General features: G+C 41.4%; 1 protein-coding gene across 3 annotated transcripts in view; it reads right to left on the minus strand.

The window, feature by feature from the left end:
* Positions 1 to 19,525, minus strand: part of LOC102295902 (kalirin) — a 58,420-nt gene that overhangs the window by 37,218 nt on the left and 1,677 nt on the right. For all 3 annotated transcript variants that reach the window (XM_014336944.2, XM_014336942.2, XM_005932767.3), the window contains exons 2-19: positions 10,895 to 10,969; positions 10,669 to 10,783; positions 9,020 to 9,212; positions 7,940 to 8,163; positions 7,378 to 7,702; positions 6,598 to 6,720; positions 6,317 to 6,508; positions 6,074 to 6,205; positions 5,855 to 5,989; positions 5,669 to 5,761; positions 5,275 to 5,397; positions 5,081 to 5,197; positions 4,917 to 4,991; positions 4,706 to 4,828; positions 4,530 to 4,582; positions 2,484 to 2,631; positions 2,203 to 2,399; positions 2,012 to 2,109 (exon numbers count right to left, since the gene is read on the minus strand). In XM_014336944.2, the coding sequence (XP_014192430.1) occupies positions 2,012 to 2,109; positions 2,203 to 2,399; positions 2,484 to 2,631; positions 4,530 to 4,582; positions 4,706 to 4,828; positions 4,917 to 4,991; positions 5,081 to 5,197; positions 5,275 to 5,397; positions 5,669 to 5,761; positions 5,855 to 5,989; positions 6,074 to 6,205; positions 6,317 to 6,508; positions 6,598 to 6,720; positions 7,378 to 7,702; positions 7,940 to 8,163; positions 9,020 to 9,212; positions 10,669 to 10,783; positions 10,895 to 10,969 (2,541 nt within the window). The remainder of the gene's footprint in view (positions 1 to 2,011; positions 2,110 to 2,202; positions 2,400 to 2,483; positions 2,632 to 4,529; positions 4,583 to 4,705; positions 4,829 to 4,916; positions 4,992 to 5,080; positions 5,198 to 5,274; positions 5,398 to 5,668; positions 5,762 to 5,854; positions 5,990 to 6,073; positions 6,206 to 6,316; positions 6,509 to 6,597; positions 6,721 to 7,377; positions 7,703 to 7,939; positions 8,164 to 9,019; positions 9,213 to 10,668; positions 10,784 to 10,894; positions 10,970 to 19,525) is intronic.

Genomic DNA, 19,525 nt, shown 5'->3' on the forward strand with positions numbered 1-19,525 from the left:
CACACACACACACACACACACACACACACACACACACACACACACACACACACACATACATACAGATACACATTTTAGACCTAGACGGCGTTTTGGCTGCTAACATCCCCACAAGTACATTAAGACAGCTGTTTGTGTATATCTCTGTTCATATGTGTATGGATGCATGAACCGATGCAAGGTTTTGTCTGTGTGTCTCCATGGCAAATTCAATACGCTGGTTTCTATGGGGACCAGCTGTGTGCTTCAGAGAACAGTTTCCATGGCAACCCCCCCCCCCTTTCTCCCTCCTAATATCATCACTGTGTTACTGAAGTGGTCAGACGGAGGCTACGCAGGAGCATGAAATGTGCTGACTGATTTCTATTTTATTCTGCTGCATTCAATTCTCTTCTATTCTGTGGAGGTTAAACATAATCAACATGCCATTGTATTGCAACTGTCCTGCACTATTCTGCTTCGTGCCCGTTCGGCCTTTTGCCAGCTTTGCTGTTTGACGCCATCAAAGCCCTCATTAGCCCCTCGAGGAAAGCCAAAACCCCCTCAAGTACAGCTACAAGCCCTGGATTGAAACCAGAAAACCTGGAAGCACTTCAAGGACCACATAGCCTGTTTCAGTATCATCACTACCCCTTCAGTTGTTTCTGCAAACCAACCAGTCCAACAGAACCTTTTAAAGACAGGATTCTCAAAGTGTGACTGGAAACAACTTCTTCGGTCCTTGACTAAATGAAAAATGAAATACCTAAATTTAATTCAGTCACACTGCATTTCATACTCAGCAGCAGCAGTACTTTATTGCAGACATTACAGAACATGCTAAAGTTTTTTTTAACCACTTAATATTCTCGCAGTGAACAGCGACCCATATAGAGTTAGGCTTATTGTTTGGGTTTGGTGAACGTCCACACAAACTATAAAACATTTGAAATGTCTGAAATGTTATAAAACAATTGAAATGTAACATCTATTTGGCTAAAACCAACCCCAACCCTGACCCTAGACAGGTCAGTACTGAGCTGGTTAAGTTAATATATAAAGCTCGTGTAAACAAATATAATATCCACCTTGCTGGTTAAAGAAATTATAATCCAGGTCAAATATTAGAATTATCATAATAAATCATAAAGCAACCTCTGAACTGGCACATTTCAAAAATTAATACTTGTACTTGGAAACCTATTCGGGTACATAACTGTCAGGGATCTCTGGAACCTCGAGTACCTTCAAATGATCACCAGACACCCAAGATATCTGGAGCCCCCTCATGGAAATGTTAAAAATCACAACCCACAATTACTTCAGAAACTACTGAGCCCCACAGGGCGACACTAACTAAAACACTGAGGGCATGATTAACAGAAATGTCTCAAGGTCCTTTCTTTGAGGGAATATCCCCAGCCACTAGCAATCTTCTTTAGAAATCCCTTAAAGAATAATTAAATAAATAAGCAAAATCCAATTAAGGGATTTCCACAATCCCCTAAGTAACTTCTAAACACACTCAAGGATCACTAGAAAACACTTTAAGACACCTGGAGCACATCAGTGATACACTATCAGAAATCAGTACCACTTACTTATAACTATGGGGAGCTCATGAGGGCTTTGGTCTACCGTGGCTTTATTCCTGGTGTCCATACACAGATCTTAGAATCTCTTAGGTATTGTAAACCACATTACCCGGATTTTATTAAATACCTTTATGTCCCCAAACCCTATCTCTGGAAACTATAGAGAAAACCTCTCAGCTGCTAACAATAAAACCCCACTAATGACTGAAGAGCCCCTAAACTAAAGTATTTACTGCAGCCCATTAATAACCTCTTAAATTCAAAATTCATGTCACCTTTCATTTCTTGTGCCTTACCACAGGACTCAATCTTGGGTCCCCTTTTCAAAGCCGACATTACGTCACTGAAGAACATGATGTATGTTTCTGTCGATATGTTTCAGTTTAATTGACTGCCTCAGCCAGCAAAAGTAAACTACATGAGAGTGAATTTCTTACCTGATGCCACAACCTCTGTGATGTACTGTTGAAGGTCATGGCCTTGCTGGATGACCTCATAAATCATGTTGTTCATAGCCAGCCTTCGTTCCATGTGCCTGCAATTCAATCACCAATCTATGAATCAAAGCCTGCGTCAAGAGTTATCATTGTGTCGAGTGAGGGCGATGACATCATCTTGGCCCGCTTACCTGTGAATGCGCTGCTGTGCTAATGTTAGTGCCTCGGGGGTCGTCTCCACTAGACGTGACTGACCCAGTGCTAACTTATCCTGGGCCAGCTTGTCCTGGTTTGCATCTGCTAGCCTTGTTGATGCTATTTTCTCGGTGGAGAAGTCCTGGGACTGTTTCTGCAGGTCTTGTTTCCAGGCATCCATTTCCCCAGTAACCTGGAAAACACAATCATGAAGTTCACCTTTCCAACCTCACGCAAGGAGGGAAAATTTGTATGGAAAAGTAGAATGTAAATGAACCTCCAGCGTGCACTGCTGCAATATGCGCAGCTGTAAGTAAACATCAAGTCGGATCTTCCTCTGATGGAAAAGTTCCTCCAACTGAACGTGAGACTCCTCCAGCTGTTGCAGCACTGACTCCACATGGGCCACCGAGCTGCCCTGGGGCCTGAAACAAACCCACCCACTCGTTATAGGAATATGTAAACATTCAAAAAGCTACAAATAAAAATGCCCTGACCTGAAAATAAATACATTCTTGCAGGATATACAAATCGAAAAACAAATGCACCTACACACATTAGTCAAATCTTACACAAAGGCACCCACCAACACCCAGTGCAGGCCTCTGAGTTTGCATGAACACTGAAACAAATACACAGGCTGCAAAACGCCATAAAGAACAAACACAAAGTCTATGTAAACCTGAAAACAAACACAACTATAATTATAATAGAAATCAGCATGACACAGGCCTCTTAACTGCCCTGTCTAGTGAAAACAAATGCCAACACAACAATTAAATCCACAAACAAACACAAGAGTGTAAGGGTCATATATAGATCATTATATACTGTACTCATGGAACATTTGGACTCTTTTCCCCCAGGAAATAAGAATTTAACACTTTATTATTGTTTATTAGTTCTGTGTGTAGTAATAAACATTTTCATCCATACATTTTTTACCCAGTCATGCAGGACTGGCTAGTTAGGACATCAATTTAAGCAGAGACTCAAAAACCTAGCTACCTCCTCCAGCACCTAGATTCTGCCCCAGGGTCTGCTCCTAATTGGACATGCACCTTAAAGGCATCCAGGAGGTGTCCTAGTGAAGTACCAGAACCATTTCAACTGGTTCTTTTAATAAAAAGGAGTAGTGAGTCTCTTCTGAGCTCCTCTCTAATTACCTCACCCTATTTCAAAGGGAGAGCCCAGACACACTCATTCTCATCTCATTATTTCGATCACTGCCCACAGCTGGTGGTCACAGGTGAGCGTAGGAATGCAGATCAAACAGTAAATCAACAGCTTTACCTTTATGGTCAACTGTGTTTTTACCACAGAGACCAGTTCATTTTCAATTCATGAATTTCTTAATTTCTCCCAAACACAGAATTTGTCTTGCAATCATCTACACAAACTTAACATAATCTACCTCCGTGGTTTTCAGACTTTTTGTTTTCAATGCACACCAAGGGGCAAGCGAAATTTCAAAGCTAAGATGTACTTATACCCATAAACAACTGATCCATATGATCAATTCTTCTGACTTCACTATTTAATCAAAACAGTCTTGGGCATGATACATATTTTGTAGTGAACTCTACAAGCGTGCATACACATCCTTATCACACAGCTTCAGATAAAGCAACAAACAAGCAGTCTTACTGCCTCAGGTTTTGATACAGCGAACTTTAGAAGTGGGTAAAGTTTCTCTTTGAAGAATGTTTGGTTTCCAGTTGCCTCTTAGGCTCACTCAGCACCATGTCGGCATTTGTTAACACCTCCCAGCAAATAATCCACTTCGGGTGAAGGCTGTTCTTGTGATTTTAAGCACAATATTGTGTTTTACCTCATCAGAAAATACTTCTTCTCACTATCAATTGGGGCCTTTGATATACTAATACAGTCTTCATTTTCATGCATCACTTCTTGTACAGATACGGTAATCACTTTGTTTGATACAAATTCCTAAGGTGCACATTAACATTCTTTATAATCCAGAAAATAAAAGCACCTGCGTAATCCACATAGAAGAGAAAACAAACAAACCCATACATTTCACAAAACCCGAAAAACAAACACACACACATTCCCCATAATCCAGAGAAAACCCACACACGTTGTACGTGACCCGAAAAACACAACATTTGGTTCACAAAGTTGGTGCATATGGACTTTCTAAATAATCAAGTAAAACAAACAAAGCCACACAGACCAGACCAGACAGGTTCAGAGAGCTGTTTGCAGAACACATCTAGATCTTCAATAATGACATGCACTAGTAAGCAGTGCAGCACTGTGGCTTAAAACAAACACACCCACTGTGTATGTGTGTGTGTACCTCAGTTGCAGGATGAGGTCTTCTCCCTCCCGGATGACACTCATCGCAGCTTCCTGTAGGTCAGGGTTAGAGCTCGGGTTAGTGTGAGGGTTAGAGGTGATCAGGGGTCAGGTGCAGGTGTTAGGTTGTTATGACAGGGTTAGACTTAAGGTCAGAGGTCACAGCTGGGCTGTTACCTGTGTGTTGGCCTGTTGCTGCTGCTGCTGGCTTATGAGAGTCTGAAGAGCCTCCACAGTGTCTGGGCAGACGAGGACATCTGAGGAGAGCTGTTTCTGGAGTCCATCCATCCACGCTGAGAGCTGGAGGAGAAGAAGAGAGAAAGACCAGCTACTGTTAATAATATTACCTCTGACGAGTGGTTACAAAGTGTGTGTCAATGTGTATTACCTCCTTTGTATGCGTGTAGAAAGACACAGCGAGATCCAGCAGCAGCTTCCTCTGTTCAACACGCTGGATAAAGGCCTGTGATATGTAAACAGTGTAAACCACACATTCACAGCGTATAAACTACAAAACAGCCCCGCCTTCTCCCCTCCCTTCAACAGACACACCTGCATGCGGAGCTCCAGGTCTCGGGCCGCCTGGTAAATCTCCTCCTCTTCACACTCTCCAGACTGAGCCAGCTGGTCTGCTGCCTCCAGAAGCTTCTCCGCGTTGGTGTATGTGTTCTAAGAAAGAGGAAGAAATTAGCATGCTGCAGCTGCACTTAAAGATCAACTATATGTGGGTCTTGAGCCTACGGTACCTGTGCGACCTGCTGGAAGTCGTCGTGGCGTTTCTGCAGCGCTCGTGCTCGGTGCAGAGATTTCCCCACGCCAGTGTGTTTGTTCAGGAAAACCTCACCATGCTGCTCCACCCAGTCCAACACCTGGGAGACAGACATGTGGAGGTTAACCTGAATCTCAGATCTTTTGTCTCCTGAGCTCAGAATTTTTGAATGGTACACAACTTTGATTATACAAATGCACAAAAATATCTAAGATTTTAGATAATTTATAAAACAAACAAACCCAAACATTTAATATAATGTGTGGCTATAAGAATTTTAGTTTGGACATTGAAGTGGATTCTTCAGAATCTGGCTCTGAATATACATCCATATTCCAAACTGGATCAGCATCTACATTTTTTGGTCATACCTGTTTAACATCCTGCTGAAACACACACAGCTGCAGGCGCTGATGGAGGCGGAGCTTGCGGTGTTGCCATGCCCTCTCCACTTCATGGTGACCCTGCAAAACAGAGGACAGTCTGTATCACTCCACGTATCTTGCTGTCTGCACATTGGATGTGGAGGATGTGAGACAGGTCACGGAGGGACATACCTGCATCACTTGGTGGAGAACTCCCATGATGCTGTGTGTGGCGGCAGTGAAGTCAGGTTTGGGCACTGATTCGTCAGAATCTGATGCTGGGCAGCGCTGGAGGACATCCAGTAATGCTTTACCGCTCTCGCTGACCTGAAGAAGGACAGGTATTGATAAACAAAGAGACAGACAGCTGTCTAGCACACACAGGATTTGAGAGCACAGACAGGCATGTACCTGTGTGTAGTTTGCAGAGATCTCTTCATTGAGCTCCTGGTGTTTTTTTACAGCAGCTTCCAGCTCTGCTGTCGCCGATGGCAGTGACCCTTCAGAGCACACTTGAACCCAGCCCTCCACCCGATGCAGGAACTAAACAGGGAGAGACAGACAAGTAGGTTTTTTGACATGAGAACATCACCTGACTGTTGCAGTGTCATATAAGAGGAGACAAGTATGGTAATATAAATCAATACTGATCACCTGTTCTGCCCCCTGGTGGAAGCCGGTTGCCATGGCGAGCGTGTTGCTGCGCTCTTCCAGTGCCGTGGTCAGGGACTTCCAGTCTTCCTGTAATTTTGACGAAACCATGGCGATCCGTTCTGCACCATAATGACCAGCCTCTGCGAGCCTCGCCGCCACAGTGACAACACTGTCCACGTTCACGCTGCCATTCTGCACAAACACAAACATGTTGATTCAGCTCATTAAAATCACTCTGTACATAAACACACACACAAATACATGTGCACTTGCTGACTGACCATGCAGTTGGCGGTGAAGTGCTGGTGTTGTGTCTGGAGGTCTACAGCGTGCTGGTGGTTCTGACCGACCTCCACCAGGCTCTGCATGAACAGCTCTTTACTGTGACCGATCCACTCGGACATCTAAGACAGAGGGAGACAGAAAGGTTAGCATCCAGCTATCTGTCCAGGATGCTAAGGTTGATGTGAATAAAACAAAAGATTAAGAAGCGTTAATGTAAGGGGCATCAAACTGAAAGTGAGAGATTGAAAACTTAAATTTGATGGACACAATACATAATACAATGAAATGCAGAGCATCATAAAAGATGGCAAACTTGGTGCAAAAGTTATTGCATTTAATTTAAGCACCATGAAACTCATTACAAACTTAATGTAAAGGATGCCAAACAATGTGTGAAAAAGCGAGGTTAGGCAATGCAAAAGTAGCTCAAAAAACCATTTCCAGTGTTACCATCCAGAGGCTCAACAGACATTAACTCTGCGAGAAGGATCGTTATAAAATCTTTATTCATTTCTGTACTTTACTCTAAGGGCTGACATCTTCTCCTGCCTGAAACACATGTCACCTAATTTGCAACCTGTCAACTGTGATTTGCAGCTTTGTTCTCATGAAAACAAACATGATGTTTGTCGACACATGGGAGAACCCCCCAGAACTTAAGTCAGTCTTTCGAGAAATGTGACAGCACGTACATTAACAGAGCAAACAAATTTTTTTTTTCATTCTGCTTCCAACCCGTTAGGTTTCATACTTGCTTATCACAACATAAACCTCACCTTGGTGGCGTCCTGCTCAAAGAGGTGTAGCTGCAGCGCCTGGTCCAGGTGCAGCTTCTTGTCACTCCAGCTCTGCAGGAGGTGGGTGCGAGCCGCCTGCAGTCGGTCCAGCAGGGACGAAACCTTTGGAGCCACGCTCTGGAAGTCCGCCCCACCTGAGAGCCAGCTGCCATGGCTGCCGCCACCCCCACCACCTTCATTAGAGGTGTCACCGTGTGAAGGGCCAAGGCGCATACGTTGGAGTAAACACCGGCCTTCTCGGTCAAGTGCATCAACTGGTGCTGTGGCAATAGTATTACGGAGACGACCATGTTCCTCAAGAAGTCTAGAGAGAGAAACATGGAGGGAGACTTGGCTTTAATGACCTTTGAAAGAGCTAATTTGCCAAGAAGGTTTGCAGTTTTAAAGGAAGTGTTCCAGATCCACACCAAAATCTAACGGGTGCTTTCTTTGCCTGTGCGCCAACTCGGAAGATTCATGAAATCTCATTGGGATTGTGTGTAATTTTGTAGGTAAGCGGTTAAGATTATATGGTAAACACGAGAGAAAAAAAAACACTCACTTGCGGGCCTCATCAACATCCTGCGGCTCTGGTATGCGGTTCAGTCCGGCCTCTAGCTGTTCCAGCTGGGCCAGCAGCTGTGTGGCGGCCCCTGAGAACTCCTCCAGGCCCAGGCGTAGCTCAGTCCACTCTACATGGTCATACTCCAATGAGCCGCCGAGGTCAGAGGTCAACTGGGAGGGGTCGACAAGCCGGGACAGACCCTCCACGGACACCAGGCTTGTCTGGAGACAGAAACAGGTTACTGCATACTGCAGGGGAATGTCAAGAACTGAGTAGTTGTACTATAGACAGGAGAACGGTGGCTAAGCTGTCATCCCTGATGGACAACATCTCCCACCTCATGCAGGAGAGTCTGACAGCACTGAGCAGCTCCTTCAGTGGCTGCGGCACCCACGGTGTGGGATGGAGAGATTTCGCAGGTCTTTCCTCCCCACTGCTGTCAGACTCCACAACAAAGACTCCAACTGATCAAACACACACATCCACACGTGTGCAATAACACTAAGTGCAATACTCTTTTTCTGACAAAGTTGTATTTTTACTCAGTTGTATAAAGCATTTGTATTCTATTTTTATGCTATTGTATATTTTATTCTATTTATTCAATGGTATATAGTATTTTATTTTATTCTATTCTGTACAGTTGTGTACAGTATTTTATTCTTATTATTTTCAAATTTTTGCTATATAACTTTTGCACTGTCCACTTCCTGCGGTGACAAAAAAAATTTCCCACGTGTGGGACTAATAAAGGTCATCTTATCTTATCTTATCTTATCTTATAGTACACACAGGTTGTAAGTAGTAGCAGTAACTTCTGTAACATGAGCACTTCCTTTAGGTGTAGTGTTAGTATGTGATAAAGGGGTAATTTTAGAAGAACATCTAACATTAGTGGTTTTTCACTTGGGCACAGTAGTCAGTGGAGCAGTACTCTTCTTAGCTGTAGTAATACTTCATTTAAAAGTCAGTGCACTCAGTTTAACAATACTGCCTGTAGAAGCGCTTCAGGTGGCATCAGCAGGAGAACTGGCACTTAAGGTAATGACAGCTGATCTTCACTGTGCAGTAACGCACCTCGAAGCTGAGCTTGGCACTGCCCAGGTTGGTCTTGTGTTTCTGCCAGAAGGTGTCAGGTTTGATGAGCAGCGCTGTGTGGATGTTGGAGGAAAATGACTCCTGCAGCGTTCGCAGTACTGGCTTCACACTGTCCCACTTACTGCCGCGCATGTCCACCACCACGGTGAAGCCACGAGCACGCACATCCTCACTGGCAGAAAGACACACAGATGCAAAAGCTGGTAATACGATCCAGGTACTATTTTTTCTACAAAGATTTGACCCACGTTAGTTAGTAGTAGTAGCTCCTCCAAGTCTTGGCTGGTTAAGACATTTCTTTAAAGATAGCTTAAGTCAAAGATGCTAAATACTATTTGAGGATATGACTTGATAACTGGAATTTCCTGAACAGGAATTTACACTGTTATTTTTTGGCATTTTACTGGATTTTTTCCTGATAGTGCATTAAAATTTAAAAAAATACAAAATACAAAAGGTTTTACACAGTGCTTCAACAAACAATCAAAAAACAAAATACTCAAACAAAAAGAAAAGGAGCATAAACAAACGCCAGTGACGACTGAGGGAACATATGTAATAAACAGCACATCTGAAAGATGACAACCAGACAAGGGACATAAAAGACAATATCATTTTCAATGACAAAAACCAACTCTATAAAAGTTTTAAGCAAATTAAAGTCGTTGACTGTTTCTGTGAGGTCATTCTAGGTGGAGGGGTCCTGCAAAAGCACAATTTTAAAAGGACCCACCCGAGGCTATCAGGCCACAAGCTGGCTCATTTAGTCTCAGCGTTTCTGCTATAAGGCTCGGGGCTAGACATCCTTTAAAAGTGATGAGGAAGATCTTGAAATCAAATCTATAACATGTGGGAAGACAAAAGAGAGAAGCCAGGATCCGGGAGACGTGATGCCATCTGCTAATACATGCCAAGCTGCTGCATTTCAAACTAGAGAGGACAGAACTGCCACGGTCAAGCCTGTAACACTATAAAGGCTTGGATGTGTTTTTCCAGGTGTGGATTTAAAAGCCTTAGTTTAATTTTGAAAACAGGTCTTAATTCGACAACCGTGGGTCGGGTCAAACCGAGCTCGTAAATTTCTGGTATTTGTAAACATGGTTTCAAAGAAACTTTCATTTGAGCACTACAGTTTGTAGGATTAAACAATAAGACTGAACTATCTGATTTTCAATTATTCAGCTAAAGAAAAGTTTGTATCATCCAGCAGTTTTAAACTACAGCTAGGCTTTTGCACAGTTCACCTGTGTGTTGTCTACATAGCAATGAAATTTAGCTGAATAGAAGCTGATAAATACAAAATAAAATAGCACCTAAAATGGAACCTTGTGTTACTCCACAGTAATTGTAACCTGTAGATGACCTTTAGTTGACTATGTTGACATAAAAGGGTTTTTCTATAAGACTGAAAGCAGCCAACACTTGCTTAAGCCCCTAAGAGCCTTTTGGCCTTCAAAACAGTGAAGGCAGTGAGTCATTACAGAAATCAGTGTTTTTATGATCTATAATGGTAAAATTAACAATCCCAATTCACAAAACTGTGTCTATTCATAACATTTTGACAAAGTATATATACTACGTACCCCAGGCTAACTAATATCTAGGTAAGCTCTGCAAAACAGCTCTACCTGGGTATCGTGGACAGGTAAGTGACCAGCCGACTGAGGTCCTCCTGTTTTATTCGATCATGATTGGTCCTCGCAGGGAAGGTCAGGATTGGTCCACCTCGTTTGTCCCGTCCACCTGGAAAACACATAGAGCAGTTACTCAAACTGAGTTACATGAAGACCAAGCTGGGATAAAACCTGCAGCAGTATTAGTGTTTTTCTATTTTCTTTGCTTGTTTGTTTTTACCCGATACGAAGGCCACTTTCTCTCTGAGCACCGTCAGGACATCGACTGCCCGGACACACTCGGCTTTACCAGAACCTGAAAGACAGATAGAGGAAATCTTGAGCTGCTGGCTTTTGTCTAGTCCAGCTAGAGATCTACCACCATAGGAACCCCAAATCAAAGGTGAAACACAAACACTCTTCAAGCCCCCTTTATCAACGGCCTACTTTTTTTCTGATTGGCCAACATGTCTATTGTTGAAATATTTCTAATCGCATTATTTTCAGCAGCTTTCTTCACTTCACCACCAACTTTCTATCAGTGGGGCATTGTGAAACTGGCATGAATACTGTGTCACCCACACTACCGACCACACTGGGATGCCGTCATGTAAAAATATTACTAACAGTGGTCAAAAACTCCACACTGACTTATCGTTCCAGCTCAAGATATTTGAGTGGGACCAGTGTGGTGAAAAACACCTACAGGCTGAAAGTTAGGAAATAAAGGACAAGGAAACATCAAACTACTTCCTCTCATCTACCAAAATCAGGCTTCAGCACGAGGAGCTGACAGACATTTCAATTAAAAAGCTCCTGCAGCTCAGGGAGCATGTCTTTGTGTACTTGTATGCCTATATTTGTGAGGACTGTGCTGAATTTAAGACCCTGTGAGGACATTATCTCTGAAAAAACCCCACAAAGGTCTGTTTTCAGGGGTTGAGATGTGCTTTTAACATTTGATCAGGTTTAGGTTTGTCATGGTTTAGGAGCCTGAAAACACATTTTGTCATTGGCGGTCCCCACAAAGCTAGGAGTACAAACATAAGTGTGTGTTGCAGACGGCCTCCCATGTGCGTCAGATCATCCTCCACAGCGGGGAGAAAGCTAATCCAACACACACACACACACACACACACACACACACACACACACACACACACAATGAAGGCATTAAACGTCTCACATTAGCAGCTCAACGAGCAGCAATAACCCTCAGAGAGAAAACCTAAAAACAGGAAGGAGAAGAGAAACACTTCTCCAACTTAAGCTCCCTGCTTGCAGCACCCTATTTCTCCTTCTCCATCCGTGTCTGTCAGACTGACCCAGACTGACTTATTAACTAATCAGCTTCAGACCCCTGATAATCCATCAAGGGTTTTAGTCAGGCCACACCCATGTGTGATAATAACCCAAATAACCTACACATAAATTCACTGTGATAAGAATATTTACTTCAAACAGAAAGTAGAAAAGCCCCAAAAGACTATGGGAATGACTGAAGACTAAATGTGATTTAAACCATAGGCTGTTACAAAAATAAACCATCCAAATTGTGGAGTTCCTTTTCAATATTTTCTGCAAAAAATCAACCAACAACAATAACAGAAGTCAAACTGTGTTCTACCTTCAGATGACTAATGAGCTGCACTGTTTTGCATCCGGTCCCCATGTGGAAAAATACCCTGATTTGGTCAATGAATCTGTAAGCAGGCCTCTTCATTTTAGCTTTCACCAACAGCTATTTTTTACCAAAGGAAGGACAAACATCAACAGCACTGTACCTCCTTTCTCTTCCTTTATGGTTAGAACTCCCTAATCTTCACCTAACGGTGCGGGGTACCTGTAGTATATCTGCTGATTTCCATGTTTGCATCCATGAGCCCTACATGGCCTGTGTAGGTTTTTGGTCATCCAGGTCATGGAAGTCTTATGCTCTTGAGTTGACAGCAACTAGACATATTTTTTGATTCTTGATTCTCATTCAGAGGGCTTCTTCAGTTCTTCAGCGAGTCCTAGGTATTTAAGCTCTAGTGGGATTAGAAAAGTCCCTAATTACCTATATACTTTGCTTCACAACTTTGCTCATATATTTATTAAACAACTAAGCTAAAGACAGGGTGGGTGAACGGTTATTAGGACCACCTCCAGGGTCACAACTCCACTACTGTTCTACTGTTTTTTTTTTCTTTTCAATTCTTTTTTTTTTATTACTTTGTACTTGAATGTGTGGTGAGGCATAGGGCTGCTTTACTGGGTCCAGCGCTGATTTAATTTTTGTGATGTTAATTAACTGCTTATCAGTTAATTATACCTGGGATTCCTCACCAGCTGTTAGAGCTGAAAAAAACAAAAACAAAACACTTGGATGAGAAATGAAATATTTTGATGAATCTAAAAACAAGTTACAGTTTCCTTCAGTTCAAGTACTTAAAGTCTTGCTTTATCATTAAACAATCCCTTTAAGACTCTTTTTATATGTGAATAACCATGAAGAAAAACATCTTGGAAAATATAAAATTTCCCAGTGCTTAGACCCTGCAGGAGTAATTTGTAGACTTGCAGTGAATTACTGAAGACTTTACTAACTGTCTTTTGGAAATGGGAAGATGCATGTTTAATGACAATTGGGTTTAGAATAACTGTTTCTCTTGGTGATTAAACTCAGCCTTGCTGCTTTCAGATGACTGCTGAGCTACACTGTTTTAATCCTTTTCCCATGTGGCAAAATACCCAGACTTCTTCTGTTCCATAAGTCGAGTCTTATAATAGAAAGTCAAAAGAACTTGATTGTTTTCTCCATATTTGAAAGAATGCTAGGTTCTGCTTGGGTCTGAGTAACTGTAAATTTTATAATTAGATGCTGAGTGGGAGGGTCCATGTGGACGCCCACATGCCTGCCAGTTTTTGTGACTGTACAAACTCATCTGCAGAGACTTTGAATTACTATGCACCGACTATGCTTGTGCCCCAGGCAGCAGACTTCAAGTGGACTTCAAAAGAAATATAACAGGAGTGACTACTCAACTGTGGCATCTCCAGCTGTCCGTGTTCTCGACAGAGTATAATAAGGGCTAGCTTCTCACCTTCAGTCAGGAGCCCTTGGTGCCACATTGTACCTCTGCAGTGTAACTGTTCAACGTGCAAGGTTACCAAAGCAAACTAGAATAGTTAACACAAACCATCATCTTTACTTACATCTCTACAAGAAAATGGTCTGCACTTCATGATCCGGCAAAAACGAAGAACCTAAACAAGCAACATGCTAAAACAAAGCTGCCTGGTGTCCAGGCGAACAATCAGTCTTTCAAGTAGGTGTTTGCTCTCATCTGAGACTCAGAATGGATTGGACCGGACATCAAATGCTATAATGCGCTATGAAGACAACTTTCCACTGTTCTTTGGTCAAAGTAGCTAAAGGTCATTTGCTCAAGAAAGAAACTTGAGATTGAGATCAGGGGTATAGTTGCAGCTCAGTAAAAGCAAGCGGTGGTGAGCCATCTTCACTAAATCAATCAATAGTATTAATATTTTAAGGAAACCCCACCTATTGAATAATAAAATAAGATATAAAAGTCCATTTAAACATTAATTGACTATATCCACTGTATCCTACAGAGGGCAGTGGTGGGCTTGAGACTGTCTCAGCTGATGTTGGGTACAAAAGACTTCAGCCTTCAATAGATCTGCAGCAATTACGCTTGGTTAATGATTACTGGAACCAGCTAATGGACAGAAAATCAATCAGCATCTAGTTTAACATTCTGATAAGTAGTTTTTCAAAGATTTCATAGTTTGTGCTTCCCATACAGGAGAACTGGCCACTGTTCCTCAGCTGACATGATAGCAAATTACTTTTGAGTGTTAAACTCAGAAAGCAGATATTTGTTGATGTGATTTTGAGCTCTGTGAGAATCTCTGTATGGTTAATCAATCAGTCGATTAGTAAATTAATCTACGCTGAAAATCATGGTTAGTTGCAGTGGTGGGCTTCAAGCTGTGGATCAAATACATTTGGGAATCAGTGTCCAATGTTTAAATTAAAATGCAAAATCATTCAATTTGAATTTAGTTGCATCCCATTAAAAAAACCTAAACTCCAGTTCCTGCTCTGATTTCTTTAGCCTGAGATGAGCTTCCCAATGTGCTGCAACTGATGGTTTTTATTTCTGTGATAAATCATCAATAAGAACACTGAGAGCAGGCAGTTCTTTATCGCTGCTGATAACCGAGTTAAACTCCACACTCCTGCTCTTCACTTGCTGCTGTTTGTCGTGAATTAGCCGAATTTGAAAAAAAAGATGATGAATGTGTTGGAGTGGGTGGACCTGTTGTTAATATATGGCAGCTCTGAGAGCAGAAGCTAACAGCCTGCAGACGCTAATGAGTCGCTGGTGGGTGTTTGAGGTCTGTTCGAGTGTAAATACAACTGAACCTGGCACGTTCCGCCACATCTGATTGATCCTCGATCGGTTGTCAATCAAGGTGACACCATCGAGATTTGGAGGAGGGATTTCCACTCTGATAAAGCTGTCTGACACCAATAAAACACTCACTCTCTGAGTCAGTCACAAGCTGAAAATAGCGGCTGTGCAGAGCACATGAAAAGCCTTCAGAGGAACTTGCTGTCAGTCTGTCAGGACTCATCACACTGATTACACAACAAAAACTAATGAATATATTTCCCCGCAGTGTCCTCTGAATCTCTAAAATGTCAGCCTCGTGGATTTGAAGACATCGCAGTCCGAGGCCAAAAATACAACATTACTTTCTTTTTCTGAGTGACCTTGGTGCCATTTCTCTGCTTGTAAAAACAGCCTCGAGACATCCAGTTTTTATGTTGCCCAAAATGAACTACACTGACATATAGCCTGATCTGAGTAAGAGCTACAAACACTGTTACTCACAGCCGTTCCATCGTGAATGCAGCTTCATTCACAGAAAAATCACACAAACTGCTTTACAGTTTAACCATCAGCTGCTCCACAATAAAAGTCTGCCAAATACTTCACAATAAAAGTCTGTCAGCTTCTTCACAATAAAAGTCTGTAAGATGCTTTACAATAAAAATCTGTCAGCTGTTTCACAATCAAAATTAATCAAGTACTTTAAAGTAAGTCTTTCCGCTGCTTCACAATAAAAATCTGTCAAATACTTCACAATAAAAGTCTGTCAGCTTCTTCACAATAGAAATCTGCCAAATACTTCACAATAAAAGTCTGCCAGCTGTTTCACAATCCAAATCTGTCAAAGACTTTACAATAAAGGTCTGTCAGCTGCTTCACAATAAAAGTCTGTAAGATGCTTCCCAATGAAATGCCATCAATACTTCACATTAAAAGTCTGTATACTGCTTCATGCTCCTCTGTGAAATAATGAAATTCTTTTAGCCTCAGTGTTTCTACTTTCCATTAGTTGCATTGTGTAACTTGCTGTTACTGACAGTGCTGTCAGTGGTTTTGCTAAAATATCTTCTTCCATAATGTTCACAGCAGCTGATTACTGTACATTTAAACCTACACTTGTTCTACTCAAACACCATTTAGCTGATTTCTTGTTACTGTAAGCTATTTGACTTCTGTAAGTTATTATTATTCCTACTTTGTCTTACAGCTATAACCTTCCTGGAACACGACACAGCCCCACGTTGGTTGCTTGCCAGTTAAAATGTGATAATGTGTGACTGAACACAGCGTAAAAGCATAAAATCAACTGATAAAGAGCCCTGAGATCATTAAAGATCATCTGGATTGTTTGTATGTAACTGAAAGCAGAGATGCTGTAATTCATAATGACGCTGATGAGATGCAGTTTTCCTTCATGGTCAATTGCCTGATAACAGTCTAGCAGAAAAGATAAGTACATCACATCCATTTAGCAGCGCTTTTGTCCAAAACATGAAGAGGCTGCTGGGACTGAGCAACCAACCCTGTGAACGATGGCCAACCTGCTCTAAACCACTGAGCTACAGCTGTGGCAAATATTTAAATTACCACAGGGAGCTTGCCAAACAGACACCACAGGTCCCTTTGGGGACCCGTGGGGCTGTGTCCCACTTTTCCCTGCTGGTAATCCAGCTTTTCCTATATCCATATGTTAGGTTTGTAGTCATTTTAACCCATGGCTGGGTTATTTTATTTTTTTATTTATCCAACACTTTATTTTTAGGTTTTTAATATGCAACGGAAGAAATCAGAAGAAATTTCTAATTCTGCTTTCTGTCAGAAATGTTTCCCATAACCCTCAAAATTCAGGTCAGTTTGCCTGCTGAGCACATGTCCTGAACCATATCTGACTGGTGCTGCTCTTTACATCTTCACATAGATTTTCTTGCTACTATCAGCAAAACATTAGCAAGGTTGTCGAGCCATATCCTTGTAAAGCCTCCTCAGTGTTCCTTATATTCTGTACATCCCAGCATATTTAATTGGAACAACAAAGCCTTTAATGCCTTTTGACATTTGTGTGGTTCTAAAAACACAGTCTGGTTTGTCTCATGGATGGTCTGCTTGGTTAATGCATGCCTCTGTGCAACAGCCACTTTTTGCAGTTCTGTTTTATTTTCTTCTGGTTTCTAGTTTTATTGGTTGTGTTTATTATCATTAGCTGCCATTAGAAATTATTATATGTTTTATTCCTTTGAGGCACTGATTTCAGGAATTCTACTTCTTCCTAGATTCCTTGCTGGCCTAATTTTGCTCTTTTGAAGAGATTTCGTGAAGAAACAAGTTTCACTCTTGTAGCTGAACAATATTTGGCTCTTACTATGCTATGTTTGATTCACCAAAATGAATCCCAACCACTACTGAAGGGCAGCAGTGAAATTTGTGAAGCTAATAAGGCTGTTTGGTCCACTAGCCTTAGGCTTTATTATGCTTATTCATAGTCATATCATACCACAGTTTGTGAACTGTAGACTAAGGTCGCATTTCACTATATTAAATAATCTTCGGATTGGTTTTTCAACTATCTTTTCAATCTTTCGGTAAGTAAACGTTTACAAAATATTTTTTTCAAGTTCACTGTGATGTCCTGTTTTCTCAGACCAACAGTCTGAGATTCAATAAAGGAAAGCTGCAAGTATATCCGAGAAGCTTTTATTATTATTTTTTTTAAGTGTCATTATGCAGCTCCTAATTACCTCTGCCAAGGTCATGAAAATAGTTGTATGTTCAAATATGAGAAGCTGATTAACTGATCATCAAAAAAAGCTTCTGATTACTTTCATTATTCAGTACACATTCTGAAATTACCTCCGCCAAGGTTAAGTCCTCTGAAGAATTAAACAAAATCTACGCCGCCAGCTCACAGAAATGTTTGTGGAGACGTAAAGCGTGCTAAATTTTGGCGTATAAGCCTCAGTCAGACAGCCATGTGTAGCCCTTATCCACTAGTACCTACCCAGAAAAATAGAGACCAGTCGATAAACACAGAGTTTATTCCATCACTGGTGGAAGTTGGTTTATGGTACCTCTCAAAAGGTATACGGTGCTACACTAAAAACACTGATTGTGATTGATTTGGTCGCTAATAGATTGAGATGGTGGCCTACAATTTGCATGGAAAACACTGATTTGTCTGCAAAAACTCACCATTTACTCTCTAAGTGCTTTTAAAACTGTACAAAGTGCAGTACAAACTGTATCTCTTCAAAGTAAAAGTCTTACTGTCGCAACCAACATGTTTCAAAAAGGTGAACATTCTCAATCACAGTCAAACTTTTCACAGCTTCAGTGCTTCTTGGCAAGTAGTTGGCAAGTGTTTGCAAACAAGATGGTGTTCAATGACAAACAATGGGCAACTGCAGTAATCTTAGAGCACCTAAAACAATCACAAAAAGGTTTTTGATGCACCACCATATACCGCTTTGCAACCAACCAACTGCCAGCAACCACCAACTAGTTCTCTAATGACCAGTGTTTATTGGGTCTTTAGCCGATCTCTAGGATTAAAGCTGGAGGTGTGTTTAGACAAGTAACTTCTGAATCATCTATCCATTTTCGTCATGGGGTATGCTGAATTCCTTAGATCAAGGTGAGTTCAAAGAAAAAGTTCAAACTTTTCCTGAGGCCACAATTTTTTTTTCCAGCTGGGACTAAATTTGGCACAGATGATCTTCAGACCAATCCTGACAGAAGTTATCAGATGGATTTGGGATATCAAAAGCACCAGTCAATCACAGACAATCAAAGGGTCATATCACAGCAAGACTTACACTATCGTAACCAGCTTTAACTGGTGGACCATTTTTAGGAAGCACAACCAATTCACCAATTATACCCCCCGAAACCCTAAAAGATGACACTAGAGAACTTAATGTCTGGTTTCACTATAAATGAATCTGTTAACTCTGGTTTTATTTCATTATTTATCCCATAAAGCAACAAGAAACCAAACCAGTTGCAGAGAAAAGCAGTAAATCTTTCAAAATGACAATAAGTCTTCTGGGCTTCATTTGCCTTAATATCACTTTTTCATTATATTAAGAAAAATTAAGACTAATATGTACTGTATTAAACCCATCCACCTACTATACATGGTTCAGATGGACACCCTGCTGTAGTGCAGATTTGCAGTACTTGTACTTCAAGTATTTCCTTTTCATGTTAACTCGTCCCTCCAATGCGGCTTTATTTAGATCAAGCACATTTTCATCCTCTGTAGTACGAGGATTCGCTGCTTCTCCTTTTTCCCTTTTTGCTTTTTTTCAGCCACCTCACACAGCCAAAGAGGAAATCATCAGTGGATTGATCAGCGGGGAAAATAATTAGCTGCAGTCCTGATCATTAAAATAAATAAGAAACAATCACACGTTCATCTCAGAAAAGCTTCAGGAAAGACAAAAAATCCATTACATTTGCTAAGTGATGGA

This window comes from Haplochromis burtoni, unplaced genomic scaffold, assembly GCF_018398535.1.
Source record: "Haplochromis burtoni strain Fernald_Lab_line unplaced genomic scaffold, NCSU_Asbu1 Contig_157, whole genome shotgun sequence".
Lineage (NCBI taxonomy): Eukaryota > Metazoa > Chordata > Actinopteri > Cichliformes > Cichlidae > Haplochromis > Haplochromis burtoni.